Here is a 20,156-nt window from a genome sequence, read left to right as displayed (position 1 = left end):
GATTTCCCTGTGCCAGGAGGATTCCTGAACTGCCTAGTTAAGCCAACTGTGATGCTGGTACCAAGCGGATGGACCAGGGACAGGAATTGCCCCAGATGCTTACAACAATGTTGAGAAATAGTCGCAAAGCTTTTAGTTTGGTTCCTGTCTCTCTGGTAGGGGGATATTATTCACTTTCTGATTTGCATTTTATGGGTCATGAAGAAATCAAACCAGTAAATAAGAAATGAATGTTCATGATTTATTTTAATTTGTGTTCCTATTAATCAACACTGCATGTGTAGGTTGTTGCCAAGTTTTTGACGTTTGCCAGATTTGTATTATATGCCCATCAAAATTAATCAAGCACAATGACCTATAACTGATATTTTTTATATAATGTACTCTTCAATTCACAGCTCTCAGAGGATAATATTTATTGGAAGAAACAGTCTACTTCTTTTACTGGGACTTCTAAACTGAAAAAATAATATGCTATTTGCATAATTAAAAGCAAATATAGCTCTAGTAAATATATATTGTATTTTTTCAGTTTGTTTTATCTCTTTATGACACATTGCGCTGCAGTGAAGAATGACTCTCCTAAGACATCTTTTAATTTAAACTGGTGTTCTTCAGTTTGAAGTAATCAAACTCTTATTATGAATCCTGACTTCACCAGTTTTTACAGTTTGTGGGGTTTTTTTCTGTAGGTGATTCACGAGTGTAATTAGAAGTACATGTATGAAAAGAACTCCTTATACACCTCTAACCCGATATAACGTGACCCGATATAACACAAATTCGGATATAACGCGGTGAAGCAGTGCTCCAAGGGGGCTGGGCTGCGTGCTCCGGCGGATCAAAGCAAGTTCGATATAACGTGGTTTCACCTATAGCGCGGTAAGATTTTTTGGCTCCCGAGGACAGTGTTATATTAGGGTAGAGGTGTATCTGGTTTTCCCCTTACTAAACAAACAAAACAACCTGGAAAATTCATTTATTTATTATTGATAGCTGACTGAGACACTGCTAGTTAAATTCTTATAAGCATCAAATACTGAAAATAAAATTAAAAAAGCCCTTGTAAGAAAGCCAAAATGTTCTGTCCAGCCTGTGAGGAAGATTTGCTCCAATGAAATGTCCCATTTTTATCATTAGGAAATAAATGGTTTGAGGGTAAACAATGGATGTTCACATTTCATCTTCTGACCATCTGTACTACTTTTCACAATGTATAATTAAGCAAAAAAAGCTGCTACAAGACACAAATTTGGATCAAATGATTGCAAAACTTTTCTAGGAATGTGTGCAACAGTGGACATTCCTGAGACATAGACTAGCAAGCCAGAGGTTAAAACCCTATTTTAGGCAGCTGGGGTCCCCACAGCTGCTGGCAATTAGGCTTGTAAGCGTTCCTCTCAGAAATCTCCTGCTGGCATATCAAAATTAAGGGTAATTGCCAGCAGGCAGCAATGCTCCTGGAGAGTGTGGACACAGCAGTAAGAGGACTGAGTGTTGTTGCTGGGAGTTTGAGAAGACTAAATTAGCATACTTCTTAACAAACTTATTTTGTGTCCTGTTAACTGTGCAAACCTCACTCCCCTGACAGAGTAGCAGGAAGTTGAAGCTTCTTTGTTATTTGTACTAGAGTTGTGAGAGTGACCAACCTTTCTGTTCAGTAACGAAACAAAAAAAAATAAAAATTAATTTTGGATCAACCTAAAATGAATTTTTTTGGTATTTTTTTGCAAACCAAAAAAGTTCTAGGGGGGGAAAAAAAACATTTCAGCTCATTTTGTGTGGCCCAAAATAAAACATTTAATTTTCTGTTCAAGGTTTTTTTATTTTTTACAAAAATTAATGAAATGGAAGTAAAATTCAAAATCAAAAGTTGTTCTGGATCAAAAAGAGGACACTTTTCATGTTGAAAACATCAAAACAAAACATTTAGACTATTTTTGGAAATTGGGGGGGGGTGAATTAGACACAAATTCACAAAATGTTTCCATCAATCTGAAACTGCATTTTTTCAGGGGGAAAAAAAAAAAGTTTTGTCCTAAAAAGTATCGCCCAGCTGTAGTTTGCACTGTGGCTGCTGCAAGCCTTCATTTGTGTGGCAGAATGAATTGGATTGTGTAATTTTCTTTTTCTTCTTAAAATACCAGTCCCTATGCTGATGACTGCTCTGACACTGAAGTATTAGGGGGTAGCCGTCTTAGTCTGTATCCACAAGAACAAGGAGTCCGGTGGCACCTTAAAGACTAACAGATTTATTTGGGCATAAGCTTTCGTGGGTCAAAAAACCTCACTTCTTCAGATGCATGTTCAGATGCTCTGACACTCTTGGTATTACATGGAACTGTGATGCTTCCAAAGGGTAAAAGGTGAAATTGCAGAGTTGTGACACAGCTAAAGAAAAAGTTAAAGGCCCTTGTTGAGTGCTGTGACAGATGGGCAATTCTAGTTGCTGGTGAGTAAACAGGAGCTCAGGGATAGAGGAGCCTGATGTTTGATGTCAAACTCTCCATACCTGGACCCAAATTCAACCTGGAGACATTTCTCCGGGCCTGGAGTGAGCTGCAGAAGGCATGCATGGCCCAATATACACTGGGCTATTCAGTTAGTTCCATGTTGTCTGGAAAAGCCCAGGTGAAATATAAGCAGCCACTGGGAATTATGGGTGACTTGTAGAAAGCATCCAGTCTTGATTTTTCACCTTTGGCCTTATTCAGGGGATCTATCAAAAACATTTCCAGAAACTTAACTGCCATTGAACATAAAACCTGGATGATGCTGACCATTTTATGGCAGGCTACATAGGATAGTCTGAGTACTGGCCAGCACATGAAGGTAGCAAGCACAAACTAGTGGAAAAGAATTTAGTTTTGCCCCTAAACAGTTTATGGGAGAAACCAGTGATCTCTACAACTGGGACATACTTTTACTGTCCCTACTCTTTTTGATCATTTGAGAGGTTCCTCTTCTGTCTATGTGGTTCCTCTTATTCAAGCTGTTCTGTGGAGACCACGCTGATAAATCCTGACTTGGTTGAAGATATGTGGAAAGAACAGGGCCCCACAGATGCTAATCAAGTGCCAACAGCCCCTTCCCCCACATTCCTCTCTGATGGACACAGGTGCTGGTAGTTGCACTAAGCTTGCACCTATTCCTCTGTGACTTGGGCATTTGCCACCTTTGCTTGTGTGGGTCCAGAAATTCCTGACATAAAACTGTTACACACATGGAGCTGTTCAGATCATTCACATGGCAGACCGCTGGGCAAGGGCTGGGACAGACCAGTGGGCCCCAGGGGGCTGGGAAACTTAAGGGAATTCAACAATGGTGAAAAACTGGCACAGTCCCCACCCCTTCCCACAGCGCGAGGCTGCTAACCCCACTAGTGGTGCACATAGAACTGAGATGCACTAGCCTGGTGAGTTAGCGGCTCCTCTGGTGGCTGCTCAATGTGGGCTTCCATCCCAGTGGGGTTGTGTTTCCGCAAACCCTCGGCCTTCACCTGCACTCAGGACACACACGAGCCTGAGGCCAAAGTGCTCACAACAGAACCAGTCTAGCTCTGTCTGTCACGTGCCTTTCCCTCAGGCTCAAGCACACCCACACCCAGAGCAGCACAATCCTTCCTCCACAGAGCCCCTCTTCCACCAACATCCAAAATGGGGCTGCTCCCACTCACTCCATCCCCCTCCCTCTGTCACTTATTCCCCCCAACCTCACTCATTTTCACTAGGCTGGGGCAGTGAATTGGAGTGTGGGGGTGGGGGGAGGGCTCCAGCTGGGGGTGCGGGCTCTGGTGTGGGGCCAGGGATGAGGGATATGGGGTGCAGGAGGGGGCTCCAGGCTGGGGCTGAAAAGTTTGGACTTTGGGAGGGGACTCTGGGCTGGGGCTGGAGGTTGGGGTGTGGCGGGGTGAGGGCTCTGGCTGGGGGAGCAGACTCTGGGATGGGAGTGGGAATGAGGGGTTTGGGGTGCAGGAGGGTACTCCGGGCTGGGATTGATGGGTTCAGAAGGGGGTCAGGGTGTAGGCTCCGTGTGGCACTTACCTCAGGCAGCACCCTGAAGCAGTGGCATGTTCCCCAACCAGCACTGCCCCTGCAGATTCCATTGGCTGTGGTTCCCAGCCAATGGAAGCTGCAGAACCGGTACTTGGGATAGCAGCATGCTGAGCCCCCTGACTGCCCCATGCCTAGGAGCTGCTGGAAGGGGACATGCCACTGCTTCTGGGAGCTACACAGAGCCACGGCAGACAGGGAGCCTGCCTTAGCCCCACCGTGCTGCCAACTGGACTTTTAAAGGCTCAGTCAGCAGCCACCAGGGTCCCTTTTCGACCAGGCGTTCCTGTCAAAAATTGGACACCTGGCAACCCTATCCTAGGTTCCTCACAGCTGTCATGAAAGTGTCTGGCTTCTTGGCCCTCTAGGCCATTGATCCTCCAGGACTTGGCTACTTGCATGTAGGTGCCATCTGCCAGCTAATTACAGTATGTTGAGTTTGCAGTAAAGATTGTTCCTTTGCTTAGGAAAACTTGGCTCAGGCTCAGAACCTAGAACACTATCCCTCCATGCAGGCTTGGTTTAGCATGGTTGTCCTGCGGAGTGTGGACAAGTACTCTAATACAGATTTCAGATATTTAAATCTGAAGCGTCATGGCATTGTAACTGTGGCAGTCCTGACCCAAATGGGAGTCATGAGGGTCACGGTATTGCCACCCTTACTTGTGCATGGCTGCTGGTGGCAGCGCTGCCTTCAGCGCTGGATGCCCGGCCAGCAGCTTCCACTCTTTGGCTGCCCAGCTCTGAAGGCAATGCAGGAAGTAAAAGTGGCAATACCGCAATGCCCTCTACAATAGCCAGATTTCACAAGGAAGACCAGATTTCATGGTCCCTGACACATTTTCACAGCCTTGAATTTGGTAGGGCCCTACTTATGAGCATTAAAAACTGAGTTGACAAACTGATCATGCCTTACCATCCTGATTGCTTTCTTTGATGAGATAACTGGTTCTGTGGATATTGGGAAAGCAGTGGATGTGATATATCTTGACTTTAGCAAAGCTTTGGATATGGTCTCTCAAATTATTCTTGACAGCAAGTTAAAAAAGTATGGAAGAATGGACTATAAGGTGGATAGAAAGCTGGCTAGATTGTTGGGCTCAACAGGTATTGATCAACAGTTTGATGTCTAGTTGACAGCCGGTAGCAGTTGAAGTGCCTCAGGGATCGGTCCTGGGGCTGGTTTTGTTCAACATCTTTATCAGTGATCTGGATGAGGCTGCACCCTCAGCAAGTTCGTAGACGACAGTAAGCTGTAGGGAGAGGTAGATACGCTGCAGGGTCCAGAGTGACCTAGACAAATAGGAGGATTGGGCCAAAAGAAATCTGATGAGGTTCAACAAGGACAAGTGCAGAGTCCTGCACTTAGGAAGGAAGAATCCCATGAACTGCTACAGGCTGGGGACTGACTGGCTAAGCAGCAGTTCTGCAGAAAAGGACCTGGGGATTACAGTGGACGAGAAGCTGGATATAGTTATCAGTGTGCACTCATTGCCAGGAAGGCCAAAGGCATATTGGGCTGTATTATTAGGAGCAATGCCAGCAGATAGAGGGAAGTGATTTTTCCCTCTATTCAGCACTGGTGAGACCATACCTGGAGTATTGTGTCCAGTTTTGCCCCCCACATCCCCCCAGAAGGGAGTGGACAAATTGGGGAGAGTCCAGCAGAGAGCAACAATGATTAGGGGCCTGGGGCACATGGCTTACGAGGAGAGGCTGAGGGAACTGGGGTTATTTAGTCTGTAGAAGAGAAGAATGAGGGGGGATTTGACAGCAGCCTTCAACTACCTGAAGGGGGGTTCCAAAGAGGATGGAGTTCAGCTGCTCTCAGTGGTGGAAGATGACAGAACAAGAAGCAGTGGTCTCAAGTTGCAGTGGGGTAGGTCTAGGTTGGATATTAGGAAACACTATTTCACTAGGAGAGTGGTAAAACACTGGAATGGGTTACCTAAGGAGGTGGTGAAATCTCCATTCATAGAAGTTTTTAAGGCCTGGCTTGATGAAGTCTTGGCTGGGATGATTTAGTTGGGGTTGGTTCTGCTTTGAGCAGGGGATTGGACTAGATGACCTCCTGAGGTCTCTTCCAACCCTAATATTCTATGAAAGGGATAAACTGATCTACCATATCATCCTCCCAAAACTCTTGAGGGTAAGAGACAATCTGTTTTATCTCTGAGCTTCAGGCACATAATCACACAAATTTAGTCACAACAGACGGAAGAGGAATTTTCATCCCCCTAGACTGAGATGCAGAATCTAATCAGTAGCTTTTAGCACAGTCTTCAAGAACCAACCACACTGAGACCAGCCCTAGAGCATGGAGAGCTCCTTGGCATTTTCTGGGAGGTATTGTTTAATTTATAATATTCCTATTGCACCTCTGTAGGTACACTAATCAAATTCATAATACACATATGAAACAGTTACCTTAAAACCTCCCAATCCACAGCCCTCACAAGTCCAAAAAGAAAACCCCATCTTACTCAGCTCATCCCCCCTGGAATGACCTTCATAAATAAATGAGCCTTGCAGTGTAGCCTGAAAATAAGCAAATTTGGAATTTGTCAGACCAAATTCCAAAAATGGGAACTTGCCAATGAAAACACTCTGAGGCAGATCCTCTGCTGATGTAAATTGATTTCAAAGGATGTACACCAGCTGAGGATCAAAACTTCTCTGCATGTAGCTGGAGTGAAATCCCAAAGAATGGAGTCTTCCTCCCCATGTGCACAGCATGCTAGCGGAGTTTCTACGTCAGCCTCTAGGATGGAGCGTCCTTCTCAACAGCACATTCCAGCCTCCATGTAAGGGTGTCCCAGAGGTTTTGTCTGGTGTACTCACAAGGTTATGGAACCATTATGTCCCCACACCTCCCCTGCCTCGAAGTGCACCTACATCATTGTTTAAATGAAGCCCCAGAGATACAGAGGATGTTTGAATATTTTCCAGGGAGTTTCAACATCCTGTTCACGTGCAGCAAACTTCTAGAATGCTACTGCCTTTGGGGCTTTCTCTGCCTGGGGCAGGCATTGGGGAATGCGGGTTTGAAATAATTGTATAGATTATGAAAAGTAGCTACTGTAACACTGGAAGAATTGCTACTGGAATAATTCAGATTTCTTCAGACTTAAACATTTGTTTTTAGCAGCTTTTATGTCACAGGTACAGAATCAGTTCATAACACAATTTCACAATCCCAAGGACGCCTATGGGTTTAGCTCATGTATGCAGATGATGCCACCTTCAAATTTGTTAATTAAGCAATGCTGCGCCATATGTTGCATTGTCTGTTCAATGATGCAACAGTTAAACATTACACAAGGGCTGTCTGCCTTTCAGGAAATTGGGTCATTATTGATGTCAAGAAAATACCAGACAGACATTTTCCTTATGTTATCCTATTAGTTTATTTAAACAATGAGACTCCAGCATGAGACTTGGCGTAATGGTATGGAATTAAGAAGGGAAAATGTAGGTTGAATAGGAGGAAAATCTCCATTCTTGGCAACAGCTCCTGTGGTAAGAGGTTATTTTTAATGTGTGGAAGTGACCTAGTGCCATACAATTTCACCCTGTAATTCTTGCACTGGAAGAAATAATTCTTAGAAATATAGCAAATTAGAACAAGAATTTAACAAGCTGGGAGACTTGCCCACATGCTCGGGGTTTAGCTGATCACCATTTTTGGGATCAAAAAGGAATTTTCCTTCAGGGCAGAATGGCAGAGGCCCTGAGTTTTTTTCACCTTCCTCTTCAATGTGGGGCACGGGTCACTTGCTGGAGGATTCTCTGCACCCTGAAGTCTTTAAACCATGATTTGAGGACTTCAGTAGCTCAGACATAGGTTAGGGGTTTGTTACAGGAGTGGGTGAGATTCTGTGACCTGCGTTGTGCAGGAGGTCAGACTAGATGATCATAATGGTCCCTTCTGACCTTAAAGTCTCTGAGTCTATGAGTTTTCTGGCTTGAACTATGAGTTCCTGCCAGGAAGTAAGAACCCCTTTGGGTCTGGGTGTGTAGAATTAAACAGGGCTAACTCTCCGGCCTACTCTATCCCCTGAGCAAGTATGCAGGGGGAGGTGGGAAATGAGTGGAGTTCTGGCTCTACTCCCCGCCTCACCTTCTGGAGTGGCTGAGCCAGTTGGTCAATTTACTGTGGGTACAGGCCAGCTGTAAATTTCTCTCCTCTTCCCCTTCCCTTCACCACAAGGAGTAAGGAAATAGTAGAGAAGGATTGGTGGCTCAGAAGTGCATGTCTGAAGGCAGTGTGTCTTCATGGCAGTATCAACTCACGGTATAACTTGAATGTTGGCCATAATCCAACTCCTGTCCACACACAGAAATCTGTATCTTGAGTTAAGTGGTACTTTAAATTCAATCTGGTCTGTTGAGGGTATGCGCTGAAGCTTGAGTGCTGCTGATGCAGGAGCCAGTAATGAAGTGGGATGCAGCTACAGGCCACAGTTTGAGTTAGCACAACTCATCAGCTGCTCATCCAATCACTTTGTGTTACTGATCAAATCACTGGTGAGCTCCAGTATTGTTTCACAGTGTGGCCACTTCAGTTGGAGGCTAGTTAACACCAGGCTAGAATAGGTAAATCGAGCGAACTCTGCAATAAAGACATAATGAGTCACAATGACTCCTGAAGCCACTTCTACAATCATGCAATTTATGCACAATCCCTAGCCTAGGGTTTGGTTTAAAGTAAAAATGTAGCCGCTGTTAAGTTGTAAATTATTAGTCTGTTTTTGTTTAACAACTTGGAATCTTTTATAATTTAAAAAGGACTTAAAAGCAATAAGAGAAACAAGCTAGGTGAAATGATGTATTTTATTGAACCAACTTCTGTTGGTGCTGCAGCTATGGACTACAAGCAATGTTTTGCAGCAACACATACAAAAACACTGCTGCTCTTAGAGCAAATTTACCTTGACAGATAGGGAAAAGAGTGTATGATAAGACTGGACAAATTCTGATAGTGATGCCTGATATGATGGGAGACATTGTTATTATACTTGGCTCCTGATGTGTAATACTTGTATAATGTTTTTGCAATGACAGGTTCTTGAATAAAGAGCTATTCCTGGGACGATGTTGTGATTTTTTTCCCCTTTTTGTTTCCTTATCAGATAATGGTTCTGGATCAGGAGAAGGGGGTAAGTACACAGTCACAATTGCACTTGTTTTCTGTTGTAGTACATTTCTGTGTGTGTACTTAAGTCAGTTTTCGGTAAAAGAACACTTTCATGTAAATTATGAAAAACAGATAATTTTTAAATTATTTCAACATGAAAAACCCATTGTGGTGTTAGTAATACATCAAGGCTGTTCTGCGGCGATTTGTACCTATCCCACGATGACTTGCACAAACTGTTGCATAATATCTGTTTGCACCCAATCACATTTTTGGATCATTCCATTGCCTGCTTTGAACAATTCTGCCCTGCCTGGGGGAAGTACATGTTTCATTTGGAGCTAGATGAGTCTGCAAAGTTTGTTATAGGCAAGTTATAGAGTTACAATGGTGCTTCTCTAGCATAGGCAAGATCTTAATTACAGTTGACCTAAAGCAGATTTAAACCACTGCTCTTGGGAGAAAAATCCCCTAAAGCAGTGGTTCTCAAAGCCAGACCGCCGCTTATTCAGGGAAAGCCCCTGGTGGTCCAGGCCGGTTTGTTTACCTGCCGCGTCCGCAGATTTGGCCGATCGCAGCTCCCACTGGTTGTGGTTTGCCGGTCCAGGCCAATGGGGGTTGCAGGAAGCAGCAGGGGCCGAGGGATGTGCAAACCGGCAAACAAACCGGCCCGGCCCACCAGGTGCTTTCCTTGAACAAGCGGCGGACCGGCTTTGAGAACCACTGCCCTAAAGCATCCAGAACCCCTATGTTGTTTAATATTTCAAAATATCTTTAATTACATTAAAAGTTGCTATTGTGAAAAATGATTATTTACTTTGCTGTGTGACTAAACCCTAAATTTAACTCACAAGGAGTCAGGAGCTAAAGCTTTTCTTTTCTATATACTGAGAGGGAACTGGGGCAATATTATCCTCTTCACCAACAGGTGACAATCATCACTCCATTGCACCAGTTCCCTTTTCTACTCTGCTTTGTTGGCTAGTTGCCTCAGCACCCTCTTGCATCTCCAATATAGAGGATACAGGTGATGTTAATTCACCCCATATCTCCTGATTTTAACTTGGCTTCCAGTTTTAGAAGAGCTTATATGTTGATAGGAATTCACTCTCATTTCACAGACATACAAAACAAATCTTCTTAAAATTAAGTTTAATTTTTAAAAGCATTTGGCTGGAGGATACCATATGATGACAGAATGATATAGTCTGGTTTCATGCTAGCTCTCGTTGTAGCTGCTTAGCAGGCAGTTGCCTTGTAGGAAAAGAAACTACAGAAAAAGATTAGGCTGGTCTTCAACGTGTCATGTTATTTCTCAGTGTCTGACAAAGTGATGGAATCCGTCCTTTCTTGAGTCACTGGAAAATGTTCTGGACAAGAATTTAAGAAAATTATCAAAAAAATTGATATTAAACTAAATCTGAGGTTGAGTACATATCAGTAATGTAAGGTAAAGCATTACATGGATGTTGTAATAATCCTGAGAACAAATTTTACAAACCCAGGCAATTCAGAGTTAAAGATAAACTTAAATCTGAATGTTAATATTGTCTGCAGTTCCAACACCCAAACAGCCTTAATTCTGTCCTGTAGTGACATCATGCAATGACCATAAAAAGGCTCCTTAGTTTTTTGGGTTTTTTTTTTTAATCTTGGTGTACATTTTATTTCTCCACACACCTCAAGATATTAAGGGTGTTATGAGGGTGTTATGAGGGTAACTTTATTAAAGTTTGTGGAGCATTCCCAGCAGTGACAGGGGAAAAGTAGCATAGAAGAGGATCAGAGAATCCCTGGTGGAAAAGAAAGGGAGGAGAACCCACTTTGTGGGGGCAAGGAGAATAAATTGAAAGTGACAAAAGGAAAGCCGAACGGGGAGCTTAGGTTGGGGAGGAGAGGAAAAAAACGGGGATATTCTAATACCAGAGGAGGGAGCAATCCTGGTAGCCACCCCAGTCACACCAGAGAGGGCAGCAAGCTACTAGTCTGTCCCCAAGTTTTCAACCATTGTGGTTGGTGATCTTAGCTTACCCAGCGTTGGGTGGCTTTATGCAAGACAGATACAACGCTTGAAGAGAATTTTATGTGGTTCCAGTTAAGGATTCTGGTATGTTCACAGCATACATTCAGAGAAATTGGATAAAAAACTTAAAATACTCTTGCTGGAAGGTTGCAGCGTAACACTATGTAATGATTGGGGTTGCTCAGGGCCGGAGTACACCACCAAGATGCCAGTACACCACCAAGCCCCCAAGATGCCAGGTGTATTGTGATTTGGAGGCAAGCACTGTAGGTGCTTCAACAGCTAGTCCTTGTAGATACTAACCCTGGTGGGTCCCCGTAACCACTCTGACACATAATGAAGTGAAAGAGTATTTTACTAGGGCTGGCAGGAAAGGGAAAGGTTGCAAATACCATAGGTACAGAGGCTTAAGCAGTTAAAGTTCAAAGTAAGCAATATCAATAAATAGTTGGGCCCTGGGGCCGTCCAACTGAGAGTCGGGGCTCTTCGGGTCTAGCACATGGGATGCCCTCTCCAGTCTCTATTCAAGCAAATAGGAGCTTGCAGGTTTCCAGCCAGGGTCACTTAGTAGTGTCTCTCTCATGGGGCCCCTCTGCACTAGCTCCCTGCCCAGCAACTGCTGCTCCCCCATACACTCCATATAGCCCTGCACCCTGCTGTAATGTCCAGCAGTCACAGTCTGTTCTACACTCAGCTCTGCATACAATTCCTGGGATTCCTCTCTGCATCTGGCCTTTCTGCAGCTCCTCCAGCGTTGCCAGGTGACCGTTTTTTGACCAGAACGCCCAGTCGAAAAGGGACCCTGGCGACTCCAGTTAGCACCACTGACCTAGCCATTAAAAGTCTGGTCAGAGGTGCTGCAGGGCTAAGGCAGGTTGGTCCCCACCTATCCTGGCACCGCACTGCACCCCTGAAGCAGCCAACAGGCCCGGTTCCTAGGAGGGGTGGGGGCACAGGACTCCATGCACTGCCCCCACCCCAAGCATAGGCTCTGCACTCCCATTGGCCAAGAACCGCAGCCAATGGGAGCTGGGTGTGGGGCCAGTGCCTGTGGATGGGAGCAACATGCAGTCTCCTGCCCCACCTCCCACCCTGCAGCTGGACCGGCTGGCCCTTCCAGGGCGCAGCATGGTGCCAGGAAAGGCAAGGAGCCTGCCTTAGCCCTGCTGCACTGTTGCCCAGAAGCTGCCTGAGGTAAGCCTGAGCCCGAACCCTCTGCCCCAGCCCTGAACCCCCCCCCCAACCTGGAACCCCCTCCTGTACCTGAAACCCCTCATCCTTGGCCCTACCCCATAGCCTGCACCCTCACCCAGAGCCTATACCTCCCCACACCCCAACCCTCTGTCTCAACTTGCACCCCCTCCCGCATGCCGAATCCCTCTGCCCCACCTCCCAACCTGAAGCCCCCTCCTGCACTCCAAACCCCCCAACTCCAACCCCAGCCCAGAGCCTGCAGCCCCAGCCCAGAGCTCTCACACCCTTCTACACCCCAACCCCTTGCCTCAACCTGCAGCCCCGCCCCCACTCTGAATCCCTTGGCCCCACCTCCCAGCTTGGAGCCTCCTCCTGTACCCCAAACCCCTCATCTCTGGCCCCACCTCAGATCCCGCACACCCAGCCCAGAGCCCACACCCCAACCCTCTGCCCCAGCCCAGAACCCCCTCCTGGGACTCTGAATCCCTGATTTCTAAAGTGAGTGAGGGTGGGGGAGAGCAAGTCGCTGAGGTAGGGGGAATGTAGTGAGCAGGGTGCAAGGCTAGGGTGTTTGGTTTTGTGCTACTAGAAAGTTGACAACCCTGGTCACTAGCCATGCAGCAGCTCCTTCCTAACAGAGTCCATCTACTTTCGGTTCAGGACCCTTCCGTGTTCCCTTTGTCTGGCTAGAGGAAAGAGAAGTACAGTGGGGAGGGGGCTGATAGGAGCTGTAGTCATCTACTTAGCAGATCCATCACAACTACTTTATTTCTTAGAATTCAGAAGAACGGAACAATAACACACAAGAACCCAAAATAGCACAAAAATCTAGGTGCTCCCCAAAACAGAGGCACAACTCACCCTCCTGTACTTTGTGCTGTGTGACTTCTAAATGACTGCCAATCTTATGTTTCCTTATGGATACCCCTAGCCTGCAAGCGGGATGCCACACCACTTCTTCCCTCCAAAGTGATAGCTTGCAAACTCAATGCAGTCCTCAATTCACTACAGGTTCCAATTTTCAGATGCTAATCGTGGTAAATGCCAGTTATGTATCTAATCTGTCATGTATGATAGTGTATGCTGTTGTGATAACTGCAAACACTAAGGCAGGGGTAGGCAACCTATGGCACATGTGCCAAAGGCGGCACACAAGCTGATTTTCAGTGGCCCTCACAGTGCCCGGGTCCTGGCCATTTGTCTGGAGGGGCTCTGCATTTTAATTTAATTTTAAATGAAGCTTCTTAAACATTTTAAAAACCTTATTTACTTTACATACAACAATAGTTTAGTTATATGTTATAGAATTATAGAACGAGACCTTCTAAAAACGTTTAAATATATTACTGGCACGCAAACCCTTAAATTAGAGTGAATAAATGAAGATTCGGCACACCACTTCTGAAAGCTTTCTGATCCCTGCACTAAGGATATATGTGTAACTGATCATATGCAGCTCAGAAAATGTGAATGTTGCTGTCCAGGTCCATGGTAATATTAGTAGATTTTTGCACCTGAGTAGATTAATGGTAAAAGTCTAAATTCTGCCTTACAATCACCATGAATCTGACTGTTAGGGTTTCCAATGCTAAAAGAGTTCATTGTTCAACAGATTGCTAGCACTAGGTATGATTTAAATTTGTGGTGTTAAATTAATAGAGATATCCTATCTCCTAGAATGAGAAGGGGCCCTGAAAGGTTATTGAGTCCAGCCCTTTGCCTTCACTAGCAGGACCAAGTACTGATATTGCCCTAGATCCCTAAGTGGCCTCCTTAAGGATTGAACTCACAACCCTGGGTTTAAGCAGGCTAAATGCTCAAACCACTGAGCTATCCCTCCCTCTACTTTGTTTGAGTGGTTTTGTTTCAGTTGCCAGTTCCTTAGTTAGTCTGTGTTGAGTCGTTACAGAATATCTTCCTACTTGAGAATAGCATCATCTGAAATATAATGATGTTTGTGCCAAAAGAGCAGATTTGCAACAGGAAAAAGACTTGTTCCACAGTGGATTAGCTCAGACAATGTTTCCCTAAATTGTCATGTATCACAAAAAAAAGCAAAGATCATGTAACTACTCTGCTAAATCATGTTTACTGTCACTATGATGTTAGAATGAAGCAGGAGGAGTTGTAGCATTTTGTATTCTTGACAGTGAAATGACAGCCATATCATCCACCTATTTTTTCAGCTGTGCCACACTTATCTAGGTTGCCCTCTGACATTTTGGATAAGCAATTTTCGGTCTCTTGTGCTCTCACAACACATCAGCAGTCACAAAAAAATTGCCCATTTTGCTCATGACAGAAGTCTGAACTTACAATGCATTATTTTTATTAGCCTTATTGAATTTATGAAATTCAGCTGTAGATCACTTGTGGCTATTAGAGTCCAAAGCCAATTGATAACAGTATTGGATGTTATTTCAGAAGGTAAAGCAGTTTTGAAAATCTCATTAATATACCTCCCTACTAAAAGAAACATTAGTTACTGAGGCTCATCCCTGAAAATATTGCTTATTTGATACCACATCTGATGATTTTGGAACTCTTTAGAATGCATATAAAGACAAGTACTTTTTTTAAAATTTTATGCATAGTTACCCCTTTTTGAGCCAAGCAGTTAGTTAAAGTTTTGGGTCCTGGGGATATTTCAGTAGGGGATATTCCATTTTGGAGGCAAAATTGATGATGGAGTCTGGGTATTTTCTTTGATGCAGTCTTGTTTAATTATAGGGAATGTATAAAGTCCTGATTCTCTGAGTGTAGGAGGAATCATAGGCAAAAAGAGTAGCCCCAAGCTTCTTTTCAGCCAGCACCCCAACCCAAAATCTTTCTATAAGTTTCTCTCAAGGTCACACTGTTACAGGCTGCTGCTTGGATTTCTTCAGGCTGTCTCTCTGGTTGTGTGATCTCCTCCCCCACCTTTCTCTCACACTTTTCTCTCATCCAAAACAATAATCAACAAACCTCGCTCTGCCCACACAATCCAAAACTCGGAGGCTAGTTCACAATTGCTTTTGTTTTAGCTGGGGGATTGTGATTAATTTATCTTTACAATTATGTTAATTGAAGGGTGCATTCATAATCCTCAATCTCAACAAAGTTTTTACTCAATCCATAACCATGTGTCACCTTGCTCATAACAATATTATTCAACAATTTTCCTGCTCTGCCAAAACACATCATCTTAATTGTTGTATAGTCTTCTTCCAATAAATATGATTTGTTACTGTTGTTTTCGCTTCAGCAAAAGAGGAGTCAGTTTTAAATTCATGTCCCTATCGATCATCCCATAAAATGGGACAAAGTATACCTGATTTACAACAAAATGAAATCATTGGGGCTATATAGGTTGTAAATCTTGGCAGAATTTGATCCAGTAAATTGAGCAGGAAAACAAAATTCTTAGACTGGCCCATCCTTATGAAGAAGCTGGACGGCTAGCTTGCATGTATTGTTGTTTTTGTTTTTACATAAGATATTTTTTGTTTCTAAACCTTTTATTTCTAGTGGTACTTAGTATACAAATTCTACCTAGAGTGACGGTTGTGTGCATTCACTGAAGTAGCCTTGGGAAGAGTGATTTCAGTGGGATTCCATAGGAATGGCTGAGAAGAGAGTTTAGTCAATCTGTTTTTACACTGTGCTCTCTTAGTGAAAGCTCTGTAATTGACATGAAAAACCCAGTGAGTAGTGGCTTTCTTAGGGCTTGGCTACACTGGAGAGTTGCAGCGCTGGTAGTGGCTTTACAGCGCTGCAACTCACTCACTGTCCACTTGCAAGGCACATACAGCACTGTATCTCCCTGGCTACAGCGCTGGCTGTACTCCCCCTTGGCCTGGAGAATAACAACTGCAGCGTGAGTGATGCAGCACTGCTCCGCCAGTGTGGCCACCAAAAGTGCTGTTGTTGGCCTTCGGAGGTATCCCAGAATGCCTGTTCAGCCACTCTGCTCATGAGTTTGAACCCTACTGCCCTGGCCTCAGGTGATCAGCCCTTTAAATGCCCTGGAAATTTTAAAAATCCCCTTCCTGTTTGCTCAGCCAGGTGAGGAGTGCAATCAGTGAATCTTTCCAGGTAACCATACCTCCACGCGCCAAACGAGCCCCAGCATGGAGCAATGGCGAGTTGCTGGACCTCATCAGTGTTTGGGGGGAGGAAGCTGTGCAGTCCCAGCTGCGCTCCAGCCGTAGGAATTACATTACCTTTGGGCAGGTATCAAGGGCCATGCTGGAAAGGAGCCATGACCGGGAAGCGCTGCAGTGCAGGGTTAAAGTGAAGGAGCTGCGGAGTGCCTATTGCAAAGCCCGCAAGGGAAACCGCCGCTCCAGTGCTGCTCCCATGACCTGCCGTTTTTACAAAGAGCTGGACGCAATACTTGGGGGTGACCCCACCGCCAATCTGAGGACCACGATGGACACTTCAGAGTGGAGGGGGAGGAGAAGGAAATCGAGAGTGAGGGTACTGGGGTGGGGGGAGACACCCCGGAGTCCCTGGAGGCATGCAGCCAGGAACTCTTCTCAAGCCAGGAGGAAGGTAGCCAGTCGCAGCAGCCGGTACTTGGTGGAGGACAAACAGAGGAGTGGGTTCCCGGTAAGCGGCTTTTATTTTCAGGATGGAAATTTTTCGGGAGAGGAGGGAGGGTTCTGCATGCAGGCATGCATGCCTAGATGTGAAATAGCGAGGGGTGTGGGGACCATTGCTGCACACAGGCAAGTTGCATAGGGGCCAGGGCGGAATCCACATTGCTGTAGAAGACCCTTCCGCTCCTCCCAGATGACCTGCAGCAGCGAGATATATTCCAGGATCAACTCCTGTGGAAAATGTTGGGATAGTGTTCAGTGTAGGTGCCCCCTGCAGCTGTCTGCTTTCCCCAACGCACAGAAACCCTGAGGACAGTTCAGCACTGAAGCAATCAGTCCCCCTTACTCACCATTTCGGGGCTGCTGTGGGTTATATGCGCTCTCTTTGGTATGGGAAAATTATGCTATTGTGAAGAATGTTACTCCTTCACTGTGTGGGAATAACTGTTTGAGATATAAACAATGCTACCTCTATAAGTGTTGCCTTTTTTGCCTTTCCACAAGCAACCTTGAGTTCTCGGCTGCTCGTGTTATCAACAGCTCAAAGACTCCAAAACCTCCGGAAGAAGCCGCGAAAAAGCAAAGAAGACCTGCTGCAGCAGTTATGGATCACTCTGCCACAGAGAATCAAAAAGTGCAGGACTGGAGGGAAAGGGAAAGCAGGATCTGCCAGAAAAACGCAGCGGCCAGGAAGAAATGCACAAAGCAGCTGATAAGCAACCTGGCGCACCAAGTGGACTCTACCCAAGCGCTCGTAGTCACGCAGGCAGAGCACTACCGCGCCGCCGTCCTACCCCATCCCAAAGCTCTTTCCCTTGTGCCCCAACGTCAGCTCAAAACCCCCTTCCCCAGCATCCAGGTTCTTTTCTTTTCAATAAATGAATTCTTGGCTTTGAAAACAGTCTTTATTATTGCAGAAAGTCAAAGATACTTTAGCCCAGGAAAGAAACAGGCACTGCAAATCAGCTTGGGAAAAACAGATGCCTACCAACATTGTAACCACTTCACTTCACTCCCGTGCAAGGCACCAAACATTACTGTTGGTTTTTAGCCTCAAATTCCTCCCTCAAGGCATCCCTAATCCTTGCAGCCCTGTGCTGGGCCTCTCTAGTAGCCCTGCTCTCTGGCTGTGCAAATTCAGCCTTCAGGCGTTGAACCTTGGAGGTCCATGCCTGACTGAATCTTTCACCCTTCCCTTCACAAATATTATGGAGGGTACAGCACGCAGATATAACCGCAGGGATGTTGCTTTCCCCCAAGTCTAGCTTCCCATACAGAGATCTCCAGCGACCCTTTAAACAGCCAAAAGCACACTCCACAGTTATTTGGCACCAGCTCAGCCTGTAGTTGAACCGGTCCTTGCTCCTGTCAAGGTTCCCTGTATATGGTTTCATGAGCCACGGCATTAACGGATAAGCGGGGTCTCCAAGGATAACAATGGGCATTTCGACATCCCCTACTGTGATCTTCTAGTCTGGGAAAAAAGTCCCGGTCTGCAGCTTCCTGAAGAGGCCAGTGTTCCAAAAGATGCATGCATCATGCACCTTTCCGGGCCAGCCTGTGTTTAATGTCAATGAAACGCCCACGGTGATCCACAAGCGCTTGGAGAACCAAGGAGAAATACCCCTTCCAATTAATGTACTCAGATGCTAAGTGGGGTGGTGCCAGAATAGGAATATGCATCCCATCTATCACCCCTCCACAGTTAGGGAAACCCATTTGTGCAAAGCCATCCACAATGTCCTGCACATTCCCCAGAGTCACAGTTCTTAGCAGGATGTGATTAATGGCCCTGCAAACTTGCATCAACACAATTCCAACAGTCAACTTTCCCACTCCAAACTGATTCCTGACCGATCGGTGGCTGTCTGGAGTTGCCAGCTTCCAGATTACAATAGCCACCCGCTTCTCCACCAGCAGGGCAGCTCTCAATCTCGTGTCCTTGCGCCACAGGGTGGGGGCGAGCTCCTCACACAGTCCCATGAAAGTGGCTTTTCTCATCCGAAAGTTCTGCAGCCACTGCTTGTCATCCCAGACTTCCATGACGATGTGATCCCACCACTCAGTGCTTGTTTCCTGAGCCCAAAAGCGGCGTTCCACGGTGCTGAGCATTTCCATGAATGCCAGAAGCAATTTAGTGTCACACGCATCAGGCCACTCGCTATCATCGTCAGACTCCTCATCACTTTGTATCTTAAGGAATAGCTCAACTGCCAAACGTGATGTGCTGGCGAGACTCGTCAGCATACTCCTCAGCAGTTTGGGCTCCATTTCCCACAGAAATCGTGCTGCACAGAAACCGTTGAGAGAGTCAAGATGGCGCCAAACATGGACGGAAAAACAGGGATTGCTGGGATGTGAAGCGATGCATCACGGGGCATTGGGACAGGAAGGAGAATGACCCGCCCCCTCCGCCCCCTTCCCACAACCCACGGCACCAAAATGGTGCCAAAATGGGACGAGGTGCTCTGTCAGATAGCTGCCCATAATGCACCACTCCCAACACCGCTGCAAACGCTGCAAATGTGGCCACACTGCAGCGCTAGTAGCTGTCAGTGTGGCCACACTCCAGCGCTTTCCCTACACAGCTGTACGAAGACAGCTTTCACTCCCAGCGCTGCACACCTGCAAGTGTAGCCAAACCCTTAGTGACTCACTGTAACTTACCTGAAGCAGCTCCAGTATTTGTAGCCCGTAGTTTTAACCTACCCCAATATCCCCTGCTTTTTGCTAAAGGCACCTTAGGTCCAAGCACTGCATTGGTCTTTCTGCAGGTGAGTCAACTGCAAGAGAACCGTAGGGGCCATTGGGCCAAATTCTGCCTGGATTTGCAACCTATGCAACCTCACTGGTTCCATTTTGTTGCAAACCAGGGATACTTTTGTATGGCACGTGCAGTGACTAGCAACGTTCAATTAACCAAGTCCAGATTAGGAAGCCAGCATGTAGTGTCTGAAGTGGCTTAATGTAGGTCTGAGTTGCCACTGGCAAATGATCAAAGTGGGCACTAATTTACAATGTGGTCTATATTCTGTGCCTGGTGTCCACAGTCACATTGTGCATTCTGGCAACTTCTAGCAATGTAAGAGATGACAGCATGTGTCATTTGGTGTTCTCAAATGTTTCAATACAGACCCTTGTTTCTGAGCAGGTTAAAGCCTGCAAGTTCT

At 45.7% G+C, this 20,156-nt stretch overlaps 1 protein-coding gene across 1 annotated transcript in view; it reads left to right on the top strand.

Annotated features, from left to right (window-relative positions):
- Nucleotides 1-20,156, top strand: part of TMEFF1 (transmembrane protein with EGF like and two follistatin like domains 1) — a 237,732-nt gene that overhangs the window by 149,409 nt on the left and 68,167 nt on the right. Inside the window, exon 4 of the mRNA XM_030551611.1 lies at nucleotides 9,185-9,211. Coding sequence (XP_030407471.1) covers nucleotides 9,185-9,211 — 27 coding nt within the window. The remainder of the gene's footprint in view (nucleotides 1-9,184; nucleotides 9,212-20,156) is intronic.

This window comes from Gopherus evgoodei, chromosome 2, assembly GCF_007399415.2.
Source record: "Gopherus evgoodei ecotype Sinaloan lineage chromosome 2, rGopEvg1_v1.p, whole genome shotgun sequence".
Taxonomy (NCBI): Eukaryota; Metazoa; Chordata; order Testudines; family Testudinidae; genus Gopherus; species Gopherus evgoodei.
This window is presented reverse-complemented; position numbering and strand designations above follow the sequence as displayed.